This window comes from Pieris napi, chromosome 21, assembly GCF_905475465.1.
Source record: "Pieris napi chromosome 21, ilPieNapi1.2, whole genome shotgun sequence".
Taxonomy (NCBI): Eukaryota; Metazoa; Arthropoda; class Insecta; order Lepidoptera; family Pieridae; genus Pieris; species Pieris napi.
This window is the reverse complement of record NC_062254.1, coordinates 755116-774359: the sequence shown is the minus strand read 5'-3', so window position 1 is coordinate 774359 and position 19244 is coordinate 755116. Positions and strand designations below refer to the sequence as shown.

At 33.4% G+C, this 19244-nt stretch overlaps 1 protein-coding gene across 2 annotated transcripts; it reads right to left on the bottom strand.

The window, feature by feature from the left end:
- Window positions 1-1296: 1296 nt before the first annotated feature.
- LOC125060422 (netrin receptor unc-5-like) lies at window positions 1297-16527 on the bottom strand. Of its 2 annotated transcripts, none has more exons than XM_047665324.1 (10): window positions 16345-16527; window positions 15473-15925; window positions 9319-9497; window positions 8556-8634; window positions 6902-7072; window positions 6065-6208; window positions 4999-5130; window positions 4371-4491; window positions 3074-3177; window positions 1297-2397 (listed from the first exon to the last, which is right to left on the bottom strand). In XM_047665324.1, the coding sequence occupies exons 1-10, from the start codon at window positions 16412-16414 to the stop codon at window positions 2240-2242; spliced, it is 1611 nt and encodes a 536-aa protein (XP_047521280.1). In that variant the 5' UTR covers window positions 16415-16527; the 3' UTR covers window positions 1297-2239. The 2 variants fall into 2 exon arrangements, with proteins under 2 accessions (XP_047521280.1, XP_047521281.1); XM_047665325.1 differs by having other exon boundaries at window positions 3104-3177.
- Between the last annotated feature and the right edge of the window lie 2717 nt (window positions 16528-19244).

Here is a 19244-nt window from a genome sequence, read left to right as displayed (position 1 = left end):
TGGCTCTATAGCCTGGACAAAATCAAATTGGTTGCTGATTTTTTGCTTTAATGCTACAAATGTAATTATTATTATTATTATTTTTTTTTGAATCTCACACACTGTTTTGTTGTGTTTTTTTTTAAATATTTTTATTACTCTTTAATGTTAATATTCTACGGTTTCGATATTTGTAAATATGTGAGGAACATGTATACTAACTTTTTTAGTATAGTAGTTTATTCTAAGAGTACATTGTCTTCACATATAATTATTTAACAAATGTAACAAAATATTGTAAACCTATTTTAAAAGAGTAAGTGTGGAGTTTCTTGCCCATTCTTCTCCACACGAAACTACCTTTTGGAAGGGGCAACTAGAATCATCTTTATATTTTTTTTTTTTTTTTGACGTTCAAAAGTGCCATTTTAGATGGTCTAATTGAAATAAACGATTTGACTTTGACTTTATTGAATATTATATGTAGAATGTCGCAATCGTTAGAAAATTTATTATTAATTACTATTTTAAAAGTAATAAATCAATAAGTATATTTAGAGATTTTTAAAAAACTGCGCAATTCAAAATATTTCCGAAAAATTTAGAAATAAATAATCCTAATTGATTATGATATAATTGCCAATAGCTGGCGTGTAAGTCAAGAAGCGTGGAGTGTATGACATATTCTTACGACCAATCCGAATTATTATTTTTAAATAGCGGAACTACACAGACTCACTAACTACACAAGTAAGAGTTACTTCCGTCAGAAAAAAAAGCTGAGTTACTCCCTAGTCGCGCCTAAAGAAGTTTTACTTCAAAAATTAAAAAAAAACAAAAACAATCAACTTCAATTTGTACACATTTATTTTATACAAAATATCACAGTTATACAATTATTTACAAACACTACTAGAAACATTTTGTATATTAAGCTCTCCACTACAATTTTTTAACTGACAAAAGCTTCTCTTAACGTTTTAAATGCGGAGAGCGTCAGACTATTGCATCAGCTCGATATTCAGTCTTTAAAAATAATGCATTTATTTAGGCAGTGTTAAAAAGCTTTCGTTGTACATTAAACTAAGATTAAAATAACAAAACCCTAATTAAGATTAACAATAAATTAATTTAAACATCATTTTTAAGACGCAGCCAAAAATTAATACAATTACGAAGAAAGCTTACAATGGAAAGTACAGTGGTACCTCGATATATGAGCACATTCATTATACCGTACCTCAAAGCAATTTTCCCCATTGAAAATAATCAAAATGGCATTAATCCCACCCCCAAAACACCAGCTCAGTTGTTTAAGTTAGGTGTTTTTGAATAAGAAAATGATTTCTCGCTTTAAGTTAATAGACATCATCTTCTTCCGACCTATGGTTATAAAGTTTTGTAAAGCAAAAAACGCGAACCAAACTTATTAAAAATGCTTCGAAAACGAAGGTAAGAAGCAAACATACAGGTTGGAGAAACTGTAAAAGTGGTATTCATCTACAGCTATGCAAGCACAATATCGCTCAATCGGCTGGTCGTATCTCTAAACACTCGTATATCGAGGTACCACTGATTTTATAAGTCCGATATAACCAAGATTTAGATACAAAAATCACTAATTATTACACTTTATAAAAAATTTAAATAACAATTAAATCTAATGATCCGGTGTATATAATTCCAAGATATTTAAATGGAAATGACAGGAACTGTTGTGCTTGAGTAACTAACGCCATTCTGACAATACTACACTTGTTTTCTAATATATAAGCAAATAAATCCCTTGAAAGGCTAAGTAAGACATTCATTAAGTATGTCAACGAAAAAGATTTTACTACCAAATCACGTCGTTCTTCAGTCGACGTTATGATAGGCTGTGGTACAAAGATTTTACTTCTGTTTTAAGCAATGAGTACTAAAAACTTTTCTTTAAAAGTAATTTAGTTTGGCCATAGTTTGTCTATTTTTATGTAAAAGGAGGCAAACATGAAGCGCAACTTATGTTAAGTACCTAATACCGCCGCCAATGGCCACTCACATTGCCTGAAGGCTCGCAAGTGGCTTGCCTATCCAATATGTTAAGAATCTGTCATAAAAAAAAGAAAATGGCGATATAGCATAAATACAAAAGGAAAATTTCTAAGACTTTAGCTTATAAAAATGAATATCAATAATATAAAATTATTTTCCCATTTCCGGAAAAGAAAACAAGTTTCACGTAAAATTAAAATAGATGCGTTCACATTTATCTATGAATCTATTTTACTATGGTTAAACATATTTTGTCTCTATAGCTCTCCATGGTGTGAGGCGGTAGGGTGACAGCAACATCGACCTTTGACAGCGAGGGCGATGACGTCACCAATTCCGCCAGTTGTGACGAACACTCGCTGGATCGTGACGTCATTGTTCGAGCTATAAAAATATTTAATGTAAAAAAAAGACTACAGTGGCGCTACAACATCTGTGCCTCAGATTTCTGAATCTGTTTCATGATAATTTTTCAATCTAATAGGCAAGTAGGTGATCAGCCTCCAGTGCCTGACCCACGCCGTGAACTTTTAGGGTCTAACACATGTCGGTTTCCTCACGATGTTTTCCTTCACCGTTCGAGCGAATGTTAAATCCGCACATAGAATGAAAGTCCATTGGTGCACAGCCGGGGATCGAACCTACGACCTCAGGGATGAGAGTCGCACGCTGAAACCACTAGGCCAACCATCTAACAATTTGATGTTAGGTTTAAAGACTTTATTTCTCAAAAAAGACAACAAATGTCACTTACATGAGAATAATACTCTAGATAACATAACATTGTAGTCGTTCTTAAAATAATCACAATAAAATATAGCCGTACATGCAATAAATTTAAAAAATAAAAGTAAACAAAGAAATATGAATTAAAAGTAAGTAATAAGTAAGTAATAAGAAATGAATTTAAAAGTAATTTTGTTTAACATATTCACTTAGCTTCGATTTGAATGAATTGATAGAAGTAATATTTTTTATATATGTGGGTAGTTTATTAAACACTCAAACAAATGTAAGAAAGTTTAAATATTTTGATTTAATATATATTTAAATATCTTACAGTTGGTATAACAACTGGACGCGGAGTCACCTGAGGGGCTGTAGGGCTTCATCTCGTAGTGGTTACTCGAGTGGTGAGTGCGGTTGCCGAACGGCGACGAGTAACTAAAAAACATGTTTTTAATATCACGACGTGTTTGTTTACACCCTAGTTGTGTACTGTAACTAGGGGAAAAACTTTGTTGGAAAAATGAACACTTAGTATAAATCTAACGATCAGATACCATATTGACGTCTGGTGTTCCACAGCACAGGAGGAACTTCCTGCAGCGAACCACATTGTGGAACCCGTTGTCAGAGGGTACTATTCCAAGGTCGGCAACATACCCTTAGACCCTGGCGTTACAGCTGTCCATGGGCGGCGGTTATCACTTTATTCAAAGTGACCAACCTGCTCACGAAGTACACATGTCAGAAGTGAAACTTCTTTGGCAAACTAATTTTAACTCTTGTTCATAATTATACAAAACTAAAACTTTAGACTTAGATGGAGGGAAAAAGGAAGATATGATATATTAGGAATTTAATGAATTAAATTGCCATTAAAATATTAAAAGTGATAAAAATTAATACAAATAATAAATTTAATTTCTTAAATTTATTTCTTCGATAATAAAAACACATGGCATTTTAATTTACAATTCGTCATTTGAGATTTCAATAAATTATTTCGCATAAATTATAAAATACTAATATTTCATATTCTCTTTACGAAATTTAAATTTTAAAAATAGAATTTCTATAAGGTAATTCACCCTTCTCACTCTCTCTCAATCGGTCTTAATCACTCTCTCCCTTTTCTTCGACAAAAACGATGCACATCTTCGTGACGTTCCGTAAAAATGTTACCTCATGCCCCTACAGAAGTTTCACTTCAAAAAACAAAATCGTGAACTGATATTCCTTGTCTCAGACTAACAGCGTAGCTAAAGCGTAAACCCACTACACCGTTTTTGATTAAGTGATATACATCCTAATTCTGCTAACTTGTAAACCAATCCCCTGGTATTGCATGTGTCCATGGGCGGCAGTTATCACTTTATTCGAAGCCAGCTCGTTTGCCGCCTGTCGCATAAAAAAAACTTAATTCCAAGCCCGTCGTTACGCACGTCTGTAAATTATGCAAAACAAACAATCATAATATGACGCTTACCTGGATTTTATGTAAAATACCAGACAACTTCCTAGCAATAATAATTGCTAGCGGAAAAAATATATTTTGTATTAATAACAAAAAAAACGATATTCCCCCTTCAAAGTCATAACCAGTTATAAAAGACCTATATTCTAAGACGAACCTTTCCCTCATCTGAGGCATGTCATACTGGTTATCGGGTCGTTGCATCCAGTACTCGTTACACGTTCTTGTTAAATCCGGTCCGGTACTGCCCTTGTCCCGGGAATAGGTTTTGGGTAGTCCTAAGTTTAATTATTATAGTTTATATAATCGATTCCAACAACTTTTTAAATGTACGGTATGGTTGACTGTATAAATTTTATTTTTAAATTATTGAGTTAAAATCATTTGTTTATAACTAACATAAATAAACCCTCAGCTCTATCAACAAAGCCTAAATGCTGCACTTAGATAGTGCTTTTGGATATAAGCGTGCACACACAGACAGAGAAATAAAAATATATTGTTTGTGTCCTATTGTTTCTAGTCTATACAGACACTCGGTTAAATATATGTAATTATGTATATATATTTATATATATATTAATCATACATTACAGATAAAACGCATTTTTAATATTGCAAAAAAATCTTTTGTCGTCATCTCTTTTTCTATTCCCCGCCACTTGTTTTTAGTTTAAATAAAATGCACGGACACAATATATGTAAACATATTAATAGACAATTACAGATTATTACGCATATAATTATGAATTTTAGATAAAAATATTATATTGTATTTAACTCACTAACTCTTGCAGCAGTATATCCAGGTCGCGCTCTGTACTTGCACCACACATACAAAATGACACCTCCAGCACAAAGCATAGCTATTGTGATTCCAATACCCACGTACATTGTCAAATTGTTTTTGTATAAATCTGAAAGGTTTTTAATGTGTCAAGGATACGAAAAATAAAGAATTTTTGATAACAGATAGGGCATAACATAAAACATAACATTTATTACTAACGAAACTCTGGAAATACAATTAAATTCACAATGTCTAGAAAAATGTACTCAAAAAGCACATTGCATTCTTATAAAGAAACCAAGATCTGGATTTTAATTAAAACAGCGTTAATAGAGACTTTTTGCAGCAACCCTAATTGGTTATTATTCTGAGAATTGCACAGCAAGATTCTTTAATTGACGATTTATTATTTTCCCATAATTTATATTCACTTATGTGAATTGATTTAAACATATTATTCCCCCCGGGTCTACCGCGTTATAAGAAATCGCGTTGTAGGACTATTCTCATAAAGCGCTTTCAATTCAATTCAAAAGCTAGAAAAACGAATTTAATAAACTTAGTTTCACACTACAGAAATATACCATGAGAAATCTCCGCGTTATAGCGGGGAATTACCGCGTTATATGGGGGAATTATTGTAATCCTTTAGAAAGTTTGAAAACTTTTTAAAAGTAGGCATTTAAAAAGTTATTATATATTATAAGGATTATGTTTGTGCCGTCCGCTATTATCGAGGCCACACACTAGTTATAAATTGTTTCTTTCTTCTTTTCTGTATTTTGTTATTTGTGGTCTTGATGGCGCGGCTATAAATAAATAAGAGAGAAAAGTAGGAGAAGATATTCCAGACAACTTCAAGGTTTTAGTGAGCTTCATCTGTCACGCTTAGGAAATATCTACAAGAGAGTGTAAATTGAGACAACTTAATAGTTTAGTGGTGATTGATTAAACGGAATCAAGTGTCGCGTGTCTGTCATTGGACTAGAGATCACAATGAAGATAAAGTTTACAAGTAATTTTGCCCACTAAAATATCTAGGATAAAAAATGAATACTCACGTATACCAGAAGAACATAGCCCGTCAACACATGCGGCATGTTGCATTGTGGAGCCAGTTAAACAAGACCCTGAACACTGCCGACGTCGGACTCTGACGCAGTCCTCGCTGCATGTAGACCATGCACTCCAGGGGTACCAGGAACCTAGAGAACATTGTTCAGTGTTGTTGGGTCTTTCTGATAGATTGCCGTACAACGAAAGCCATGGCTCTTATAATTAAATTTTGTGTTGTTATCAGTTTTTTTATCTCTTAATCCTACAGCTAACATAAATTATATGTAACGAAAAACAATTATACTAAAGATATAGCCAAAGATGGATAAATTAATATATATACAAAGAGGTTCGAACAAATATGAAAGGAAAAAATCAATATTATATACATATATCATCTACTAAGTAATTCCTTATTTGGCTGTTATTGTGATGGTGTGAAAGTGAGAGTATGTACGTGAGGGTGTGTATTTGGGGTGTGCTGATGCAGGTGATTTAGCGCTCTTGATATCCTAAATATTCTTTTTAAACATATTCCACGATGCTATAAGGGTCATACAAAAAGTTGTTAAAAGAAATAGGTAGTAGTGTTTAATCATTCGGGTTACCAATACCATTTACGTAAGCTATTTAATACCTCCGACGACTACATAGTCGGGGAATTATCTAGAAAACATTTATAAAAAAAAAAATATTCCACGATAGTTATGATTAGATCAATTTTTTCAGGCAATTATAACCTTATTTTTTAATAAAACAAATGCAATTTTGATTATGCGAGGTATCATTTAGTCTTAATTTTGAACAAGTGAATCCTGTTATTCAAAATTCAAATTACTTACCACTCTGGCACTTCAGACAGTCGTCATCACTCTGCGAGGACTGTCCCCTACAAGGCGCTCCCCCATTAACCGGTGCTGGTTCAGAACACGTCCTGGTTCTTCGTCTTCCACTGCTCTGGGATCCGCATCGACACGGGACCCATGGAGACCACTCAGACCAGCCTCCGTTCACTACAAATTGTTTCTTACTTTATCTATAGAGAAACTGACACAATGTCACCTCATTCAGGTTTTTTAGGTAACTTAAACCATTTCACCTCATTTAAGTGACAACAAAAAACAGAGAAACATTAAATTACATTGTTGTCAACCTATAGCTGCAGATTGACGCCTTTTTACATCAGTTTGGTCTAAGAAAAACACTTTCTAAAACGTAGGTAGCTACAGATATTATACAAAGTTAATGTATTTGTTAATTTCAGTATTAATAATTTTGGCCTAGTAGCTTCAGCGTGCGACTCTCATCCCTGAGGTCGTAGTTAAATCCCCGGCTGTGCACCAATGGACTTTCTTTCTAAGAGAATTTTTAACAGTCGCTCCAACGGTGAAGGAAAACGGCTTGCCTTAGACCCAAAAACTCGACGGCGTGTGGCTCAGGAGGCTTATATTGCCTATTAAATTTACAAATGGTAATGAAACAGACACAGAAATCAGAGGCCCAGACCTAAGAAGGTTGTAGCGCCACTGATTTATTTATTTTATTAATAATGATTGTAAATTCAGCTTCAGTATACTTGAGAGGCTTTAAGTCAACAATAAAAGGTCTAACAGATAATCTCGATATTTCATAGAATCTATAACATCAAACAATGCTTTGCTTATTAAAAACGACCCAACCATTACTTAAACATTGTGACAAAAGACGTCAGACAATGGCCTATAGACGTACCATCGGTGTTATTGTGAAAATTTGTATAGACAAAACAGGCACTACAGTTCCTGTGACTAAATAGTTACAGAACAGAGGGATTACAGCAGAAAAGATTATGACCTGTCATCGATATCGTAGCAAACTATTAATAACGCAAAAGTTTATTTTAAATTAATAGAATTTTACCTATGAAGCTATAATACCGACGGCAACTCAAAAGCAGCAGAATGTTTAAAATATGCTGCTTATAATGCTTAAAAAAATGTTCTAAAAGCGTTCTGTCATTTTACTAATTTTTGTTTGAGGTACTATGTTTCTTTATTTCAGATACCCTACAAATGACGACAATTCATTAAAAACTTGGAGTTAAATAATATTGTAAAATCTTTGTAGTAAATATTTTGATAGTGGAGTTTTCGATATTTTAGAGGTCCTTTTCAGTCTAGTGATGTTTCTCCAGCTTATTCGGTCTATAGCAGTGATTACGTTTATTAGGCCATGTCCCACCTTAGCCTATCCAAAATTCTTATGGACCACCCCTATTCAACATACATTATTTTTATATAATTGAATTGTTAGGTTTTAGGAAGAAATTACAAGTAAATAGTAGAAAATCAGTAAGTTAAATTTTCAAAACATAGTGAAAAAGTTAAATCCAAATTCCAAATAAATTTAATAAATTCTTGCCCCCCTGTGAGGCGTGTTCCCCAACAATGGTCTATAGCATCCCTTAGAGCAGCTGTTAGAGATCCTACTGATTATAACACACTGGTAAGTACTTACCATAAACAGACAAGACAGCCGTGTCTGACTCTCTTCTACCAGCGATGTTCTCTGCTATACACGAGTAGTTAGCCATGTCCTATAATAAAGAATCATTTTGAGTTTGAAAATATATTTAATTAATAAGAGATTTCATATAAAACATACTTAACATTTTATTGGTTGGTTAAAGAACCAAATTTTTATCGTAATTTGAATTGAAGGCAATCTCTGACATAAATAAAACTTAAAAACTTATTTTTTTGTAATTTCATAGAAAATTGAGTTAAGGATATATTCACTTTTGTAACTGACTAAACTGTTTTGAATAAACGTTATACAGTTGCCTTATAACGACGAAGAGCAATTCTAAACATCGACGACCAGTCACTTTTCGAGCGGCTTGATCCCTTGGGGTTTCGAAGAGATATGGAATCTCTTAGCATCTTCCACCGATTCTACCACGGAGTGTCATCGAAGCAGAATAATAAATTCCTCCGGATGACCTTACTATATATATATACGTACAGAGCGTTTTACAAGGCAGTTTTTGCCACGGCCTATACGTATACGTTATGGAACCAGCTGTCAACTGATGTAAATGTATATACGCAACAATTCGACTTGAGGTCCATCAAGAAGACAGCGTACAAAAAAGGCCGGCAACGCAATTGCGAGCCTACTAGCAATGTAACTGTACATAAGTGGTGGGTATCAGTTGTTGGCCCGTTTGCCCTCTGTTACATACAAAAAGCGTCGCCTTTTTAGTTACTATAAAACCCACCTGTAATTTAACTTTCGGCAGAACCAACATCTCATCAGTGGCGTCCACCGGGACTCCGTTCCTCAACCATTTGATGGTAGCTGGTGGAGCAGCGGGCGGTGGGCTACAGCGGAAGGTGGCCTGTTTTCCCGCTTCCACAGTGACGGATTGGGGGTATTGGACAAACTGCTTCTTAATATCTGGGGACAACATTGTTATATAAATATATAAAAAAATAATAATAAGTTTTAAATAAAACAATCTTTTAAATAAAACCCTTCGTGTTACTTGTGTCTTTAAATTTATTTAACAGATATATTTTTTACAGCCATTCTGGTAATCGAATCTTCGTCAAGAAGTGCGTGCAATCAGTGGCGCTAAAACATTTTTAGGTCTGGGCCTCAGATTTCTGTATATGTTTCATGATCATTTGTTAATCTAATCGGCAAGTAGGTGAACAGCCTCCTGTGCCTGCCGCACGCCGTCCACTTTTTGGGTCTAAGGCAAGCCGGTTTCCTCACGATGTTATCCTTCACCGTTCGAGCGAATGTTAAAAGCGCACATAGAAAGAAAGTCCATTGGTGCATAGCCGAGGATCAAACCTACGACCTCAAAGATGAGAGTCGCACGCTGAAGCCACTATGCCGACTATTTCAAAGGTACAACATTCGTGTTGTACACTCCGAAAGCAACGCTTTTACACGATAGAGACCTAACCCTTTTATCGATAAAGCATCATCAGACCATCCCAAAGCCACGTCATCGACAGTGAACATTCATCACACAAAGTGCTCGATTTAACGAGCGGAAATCATGTTTCCTTCATTTAATGGTTCCGTTCCATTCAACCCCAAGGGTGGGCGTCTTAACTGCCGAAAATTTTTAAAACTGCTTGCAATTATCGGCGTCTTTTGTTTTAGTCCCTTCAAATCGGTTTGAATTTCGAATTTAAAGCTATACCTAGTAATAAGACATGATTAGAAATATTGAAAGACTATGTAACCATTTGTGGTGCAAGATTCTCTAATCAAAACTAACACATATATATATATATATATATATATATATATATATATATCACAAAGTAACAAGGCTATGGCTAAATAATATTTGTTGTAATATACGGCATAATGCATACCAACAATAACATTGATTATACGTTAAACAAATAATAAAAATAGGAAAAGACTGATTATTTCATTACCTTCTTCTGTACTATATACATTTACACGCGTTTAAAACTTAATCCAGAGTGTAATATTTATTTATTTAGAAAACCTTACAGCTTAGAAAATAATTTTTAAATCGCAACGCCAATTAGAAGGAACTTAATAATATGAAAGAGAGAATGCGTGTCGGATGTGTACTTGTGTGTGTAAGTTAAGCCTGTGTTGAAATCGGCTTGATTTAATGGCATTAAACTGAGTCTGATAGTGTCTCAAGGACATCTTTTTTGAAAGAAGTAACCTAACAAAATTACATGTGGCGGTAGACCGCGTCAAAAACTCTACCCTCAAAAATGTATTGTAAAACAAAATAGGTACAACTCTCAACATGACTCTATCGTGTTGATACATTATAATATTATCATGTCATCACAAAACTTGTTGAACCAGTCGCCGTTACCCCAAGTTTTAACGACTTTTCGATAAAAGGACTGCATTTAGGGCACTTATCAAGTTTTGAAGAGCAGTCCAGACCTCCATTAGCTGGCACACAATTACAACATACGTTGTTATAATCGTATATATAAAATCCATCTGGAGGGAGAGAACATTGTACGTATATTTTTACAAAGTATAAGTTGTTGAAAATATATAATCCTTTTTCGTTACTAAAGGTTGGAGGTTAATTGTGTTTATTACATTATTTAGTATGTATTTTTTATAATTAATTGCATTGATTCTCTTTCTGAGTTAATTTTCGCAGTAAAACTATATTTATTTACTTTAATATTTGAGTTGGCGCATGGTAGGTAGTACCGGTGACCCCAGAGTTGGTGTTTTCCTCGCTCAACGAATAAGTATCGCAATATAGCGTTAAAGGTACACTGCCACAGGGACCAAACATTTTTAATTTGCTTATTTAAATTTATTTACTTATTTTTAACAAAAATCATAACTTAAATAAATTCAAATATTATTCCATTTTTTATTTATCAAGCTGTGTGAAACTCATTGCATAAAAGTAATTGAATATCATGTATATTTAAAAATTACACGCGCTTTAAACGTGTAGAGATGAGAATATTCCCATATAAAGCAAAAAGTGGAGACAATTAAGGCATTGTCTAGAAATAACGCCCCCATACCATGAATTATTTAAGGGCCTGAACTGGTCTTGCAACTTTTCTTAAGACGGAGGGTTCTATCTTTAAATGCGAGTTTAAGAGGGAACAGTATAGGTATATTGTTGGCCAAGTGGCTTCAGCGTGCGACTCTCATCCCTGAGGTCGTAGGTTCGAACCCCGGCTGTTCACCAATGGAATTTCTTTCTATGTGCGCATTTAACATTCGCTCGAACGGTGAAGGAAAACATCGTAAGGAAACCGGCATGCCTTAGACCCAAGTCGACGGCATAGGAGCCTGCAGAAGTCTGAGGCCCAGATCTAAAAAGGTTGTAGCGCTACTGATTTGTTTGTATTTTTTTATTTATTTACAGCATAGTGTACAGGAAATTTTTATTAAAAAGTGTGAAACTTTTAATAAAGAAATCATTAATATTAATATTTTAAGGATACTAATATATATACGAAGGGAAGACTTCGGTTTCATTTAGTAGTGACAATTTAGTTTTTTCTTTAAAATATTAAATTGTAGTAGTTTGTTTAATATTTCATTTCATTTTTCTTTTTTTCATCTATTAATTTATTAATGTTTTCTGTTACAATATGTCTATGTGTAACTGTAAGATAACTTAAAATGAAATCTTACTAAAAGTCCGTATTTAGATAAGAGTAAAGTTCTGGAAGATGAGTTCCGAAATTAGCTTCATCTAGATTCTAGAGTTTGGGGAGTCCGCGTCTTTCCGCACAGATTCTAAAAAGTACCGATTCCAATTACGAAATAGCTATAAATGTAGTTCTTTCAATATATGTAGCGTTGAATTCTTGAAACACAACAACAAATACTTCGGTATAGAAAAATCGCTATTAAAATTACGGGATAAGCTTGCTGGCGCTATTGCTTGTGTAGTAATCGTACTTATAACAAACATTTATTGCTTTAAATATATTGAAGGTACAATAGGTAGGTTCATATATGCCAGTCACAAAGGCGTTCAAATTTGTCACCACTAAAATAAATATTTAATACAGAGGAAATAAAAAAGAGGAAAGAAAAGCTGCCAGCGTTAAAGGTACATTGTCACAGGGACCAAACTTTTTAAATTTGTTTAAATTTTCTTTATACTTTTAATTATATTTATTACTAGCTGACCTGGCTAACTTCGTTCCGCCCTACAACCTTATATTGTATCGTTGTTACTTTAATTTAACTTATTTTAGGATTTCATTAATGCTAAGTATTACATTAATACAACTTTTTTGCAAATACAGAAATGTTTTAGTGCTTGCCATTGCGAAATAAGAATGGCAGTTTTACACATTAGGCATCTTCTCTCTAGCGTCAATATGGCGATACTGCATGTTAAGCACTTTCTGATATCCAACATCTTTTGATCAGGATCAAAGCATGGTTATGCATCTCCTCATTCACCTCGAGATCGGAATTTCTTGAACTGACACGAATTCGACGTAAAATGATGCGTAGTTTTGTCAACAGATGGCACCATATGGTTTTTGCATTCGTAAAATTTATTTATTTATTTATTGTTATTCGATAACTTATCCGATATTTTATTGCTTATTCTGCTATTCGGGACGGAAACAAATCTAACAAATCAAAAACCATGGCAATCGGTCCAGCCGTTCTCGAGTTATAAGTGTTGTAACAAACACGACTTTCTTTATATATATAGATACGCTAAGATTTTTATTTTATTTTATAAGGAATTGTGTACTATATTTTGTGGTTATGAATAAAATCAGTTGTAAAAAAATAGTATCATACAATGATAGTTATAAAATATTGAATTATTACATCGCTTATGTGCTACCGTTTGATATATAAAATTTATAATTGAATTCTGATTGATGGTTGGATAAATGTAACTTAATCCGACCAGCTGCATCGCTCACAATGCGTGTTAAAGATCGCTATCTTTTAAAATTGGAAACTTGAGACACAATAGCTTTTGATGCGGCACTCAATTATAAGAGCTACTTATTCCTTAACTTTAGCAAAGCTTTGAGAAAATAGATAGATGCATAAGATATGTGATAATACTTAGCAGTAAAGATGGTCGCTTTAACAGACAATAAAATATATTTATCAGGTATATTTAAAATAATACCATGCATAGTTTATATGTCTAGTACCTGTAAAGTATTATATTATGTTTATAATATAATAACGACAATTTAGAAGGTGAATAGACCAAATTAAGGAACCAGCAGGTGGTATATATCAGAGAGTGGCACAGTTTTACCAATTCTTAAAAGGCCGGCAACGCACTCGCGAGCCCTCTGGCATTTAGAGTGTCCATGGACGGCGGTATCACTTACCATCAGGTGAGCCTCCTGCCCGTTTGCCCCCTGTTCTATAAAATAGTTTACTACACTTAATTTCACCATTTTGACAAAAGCAAATTAGTTTCTTTTCATCACAGTGTAAGCTTAATTAGACAGAAAGAGACAAAAGAGTTCTAAGTTGATAAAAAGTAAACCATAATTTGCTTTAACCATATAAAATAGCTATATAATAATAGATTAAAAGACTATCGCGTCTTCTGCTTGCCATAATTTATAATTGTATAATTTAATTAAGGAAATTATATTTTTATATATTTATGAGCCTTTCAAAAACTCAAATAATATATCATTTATATATAATCATTTTGGGCCCTTTTCCAGCCTATTCATACACCAAAATATATTTTTCATACATATAGTATACGACACGAGATGACATAAATGCCGCTTTGTTGGCTTTTTAGGTTAAGACTGAATTACATATTACGCATTACAGGATTTAAACGAAGCCTCTTACTAATGTAAAGTAAAAATCGTCAAATGTCAATAAAGTATCGGATCTGTTTAACATCATAGTATAATTTTTATCTAATGAACGATTAAACTACGCTGATTAGTAACATTAAGGTTTAGTTGGGAGACATAGTTAAAAAAAATGTTTATTATGGAATATAAGATACAGGTATCACTTATTCCACGTCTTTAAATTTGAATCGGTAGACATCCCTACTCATCGGCAAAGAAGACAGTGAGGTGTAGGCCGAGAGAAAAAGCCGGCGTAAAATCTCTCGGTACTCTTTTAAAATAGCAAATCATCATACAAAATTAGTATGGCAAACAACATTATTTTAAAACAAATATCACAAATTAATTAATTTAATTAAGTAACAGCCTTTCTCAGAGTCGACTAATAACGGCTTAACTCTAAAAATAAAATACCCAATCAAGAAATCAATGATTCAACCAAGTAGCTTCCAAATGGATTTTTGGTAAATGTTTTACATAGTTAAAGTATTTAACTCGAAAAAGTGTTCTGTGCTTTAGTTAAAACAATTTTTTATAGAAAAGGGGGCAAATGGGCAGGTGGATCATCTGATGTTAATTAATATCGCCCTCATCGACATTTCATGCCAGATTGCTCGCGAATGCGTTGCCGGCCTTTTTAGAATTGGTACGCTCTTTTCGTGAAGGACCCTATGTCGAATTGGTTCGTAAATACTTCAGTGGGCAACTGCCTTAAAAAACGCTCAGTTGACGTCCGATGATGAAACTCAGCTGCAGCTGCTACAATGTCCTCTATCTAGTCTTTCCAGGAAATATTTTATTTTCTTAATTCCTCTACCATTAGATATTTATAGCACTTATAATTACCTACAAGTAATACATATTAATCAACAAGACAATAACTTTTATATTACAATGTGGTCTCATTTATCTACCATTCTACAAGACGGGATAAACAGTACAAAGTAATAATTATTATTATTAGTACCGGTACTAATCTGTCTCTTTCCAATGTGGCGAAAGAACAATTTGACAGACAGAGACGAATGAGCTCTTTAATAAACAATTGTAAATACTCACAAGCATATTCAATGAAAACAGCCTGACTTCGGATCCTTCCCTTGCTATTCCACGCGTAACAATCGCAACTGTATTTGCCACCATAATATTCATCTATTTCATTTCTCGTTACATTTAACTCGGCCTCGACAACCCTAACTCCATTCTGGGGGTCCACGTGCTCGAACTGTACAGTTTTTTCTATTCTCACATCGTTGCATTTAAAGAAAACTTGTAAAGCGTTCGCAGCCCTGCAAACCAGGGTTGCCGGCTTCGTTCGTTGCACGTATGAGTTCTTTGGATCGAGTAGAAAGATTGGTAAGCCATCAACCGTTTCGTCGTTTTCTGGTATGGGAATATAGTCGTCTTCAACAACTTCTTGCTTAAAGTCTGAGAGGTAAGGATCGAAGTTTATAAGACCGTCTGGATGGATGTATTCCGGTCGGGTCTCCTTTTCCGTCGTTTGGTCTGTACCTATAACGATATTCTAATATAAATAAAAAGTATTATGCCTTACAATTTGCCTTGAAATTTATTTATGAAAGCACAAACGTAATTTTATAAGTAGATATCAAGTAAATACCTGAAATTTGGTAGGATATACCAAACAAAATTGTCTTAGTTAGGTATAACAATTTGTTCTCTACATTAACTTAATAAGCTCATTCATGATTCATTTTGTAAAATAATACGATGGAAATTTGGGACATTGTTCTGGATAGAACTTTCAAAGCTTCAGAAATAAGAAGTACACGTTAAAACTGTAAATTACGTTATAAAACCTAGAATTTACAATAAAAAATGTCAACCGACGTCCGACTAAGACTCCTTTATTTGGATCTCGAGGGAAAATCCGAAATCAACTTTCTCGTCCTTATTCAGGAAATGCTCACCTCCATTAGTAACTTTTCCATATAAAACACTTATCACAAGAATGATCCTAAACACATATTTTTGACACATCACTATCAACTACAACCACTATCACATTTCACCAAGATTTCGTAACGTAAAAACAATGATAAACCGAGCGACACATCCACACGCCAACAAGGCCCGAGGCGTACTAAAATTTATTTATCAATTTCATTCACTCGTCATTCTTCATTCTTCTTTGAATGAATGTGTTTTCAAATAACTGTCAGTGTATGGTGTATCTTGCATTTTTGAGCGTTGTAATTAGCTTTTCGAGATAATTAACGGTTTATCGTCGGCGTGTCAGATTTCACTTTAATAGCGGAAATTATCAATTTTCTTTCCATCTTGGGTGCTTATCGCGAATGAGGTATTATCTTGATATTAAATTGAGACGGATTAATGCGGCCCAGTGATTATGTTGCTAATTATTTTAGAAGTTGTAAAATACATATTTAAATATGTATATTTTTTAATTTTTTATGTTCTATAAAATGCTTATTCTTTAGGTCATATGAATAACACATTGATGAATTTACACCATCGTAATAATTTTGGGTTATATTATACACAAAACTAATAAGATATTAATTATGTATATTAAAAATACTTTTTACTCTAGAACTTTATTTTATATATTTTAGTCCGATTGTAATGTATATTTTTTTCATATATTCAATTTCATGACATAGAATGAGTAAAGTAAAGATATTTAACTTTTATCAGCCTAAAAGTTTTTATAAATCCTATGAAATTACTATATTTATTTAGTTTGAGATAAGTAACGCCATCTTTTGATAAATGTAATAAACACCAACGTGTCCCTTCTACTATTACTTTCGGAACCATACAAGGGTTGGTCATGGCCAATAGTAATCAGTTGCAGCATGTACTTCATAGATGGCGCGCAACAATATTTTTGGCATGTATAAAATTTTGTACATTTTAAGAATGATAGCTAGTTAATAATTACGTGCACTGGGTGGCGCTTTAACAAATTATTTATACTTTATAAAAATTTCATTGTTTTTACATATTTGAGTCACATTGTGGAGATGGCGCTGAAATAATTTGTATCTTTTCAAAAGTTTTTCTGAACTGGCATCAGATGTGAGATGGAGCTATTGCAATTTCTTTAAATATTATGATAATATATTTTGATAAAATAAGACAAACGGGCTGGAGGACAAAAATTATCTATAAAATATTGTTAAGTGATACCGCCCCGCCTCCCATGGATACTCACATTGCCAGGTTGCAAGTGCGTTGGCGGCCTTTTAAGCATTGGTATGCTCTATCCCTTCTAGTTCCACAAAGAGGTGGTAAGCGGCAAAAGCTGTCTTACGTCTGATGATGAAACTCAGCTGTAGATCCGAACAACTCCTCTGAACATTCTCAAATAAGGAATATTGTTATTTAATACTTTTCAGTGCGCCAGCAGAGTAATTCATTTTAAATATTTTTTTTACTTACAAATTATCTTAAATTATCCTTTAAGATAATATTTTGTAATTTGTAAAATATATAATCAGTGTTAAATTATTATGATAATTAATACAACATTTGCCTGCTTAATTTTATATGGCTGATTGAACGGTTTTTTACAATAAATTAATCTGAATGTACCACTTTCTTTGCAAGTAAACGATTAGTTAGAAACTTAGACAGAGAGAGAGACACACCCGCTGTCATAATTCACATTATTTTTTTCCTGACCTAACATTCATTTAAAAAATCAGTGGTGCTACAGATTTCTATATCTGTTTCATAATCATTTGTCAATCTCATAGGCAAGTAGGTGATCAGCCTCCTGTGTCTCTCACGGTGTTTTCCTTCACCGTTCGAGCGAATGTTAAAGGTGAGAAAGAAACATAATTTTTTACAGAGTAAAAATTTAGAATTTCAAATTCAGAACAAATTCAGACCGTTCCCGCCAACATTGAATATTGATTGTACAAAAGGCGAACCGCAGCGTATTTTCTCTCAAAATTATTCCAAAGCCAACGATTCCTTTTGAAGCGTAAAAATATGTAAGTAGCAGAAACGGTCACATTTGAAAATTATTTTTCATCTCTTTCCTTTATATGCGAAATAGTGGTGCCTTCTCTGTCTCGAACGGAAATTCAAATTTGGCGGGTTCGCTCGCCTTTCCGCCGATTTTGAATAATGAACCTCCAAAGGTTGTGCAATCAATTGATATTTGAGTGAGAAAATCGGTGTTTTTAGAATAAATATCACTGAATACATTTTCAATCAACGAAAAATGTTTTCGTGGAATAATCGTGAATGCTTCTTTATATTTTGAATTATGGTAATCGTCATAAAAATTGCCAATGGTTTTGAATCATAGTAACACTTCTACGTACTTAAAAAAGGAGGTTATAATTTGAATTTTGCGTCCGTCTGGTTTGTCTTAGTTTGACTTATTAATAAAGAATCGTCTAGATTCCACTGTTTTTATATATTGTTTAAATTTTAAGACTTTCGACTACTTAAGTTAAATTAAAAATAACCTTAAAGTGCTTTTACACAGACTTGTATATTAATGAAAGAATTACGCACAAATTTTTAATTGAACAAAATTTAATTATTTTAAATTGATACCAGTAAAATGTTAGCATGTATCCTTCGAGCCGTTTCTGCAGCATTAATGCCACGGCGGAACTAGAAGGTACTCGTAAATAACGCGATCTTTGAAGTTTTCCATTTAATAAATAGAGTGACGCAAAGAAAACGTAAAAAGGTTTGCGAAAAACAAGTAAGCTGTAAAAATTTGAATTTGGAATTCCTAACCAAGGAGGAGATATTTGAGATCAAAGTGACCAGTAGGCAGTATGACACAACGTCAATTTCATTAAAGGACCTAGTATATAGTACA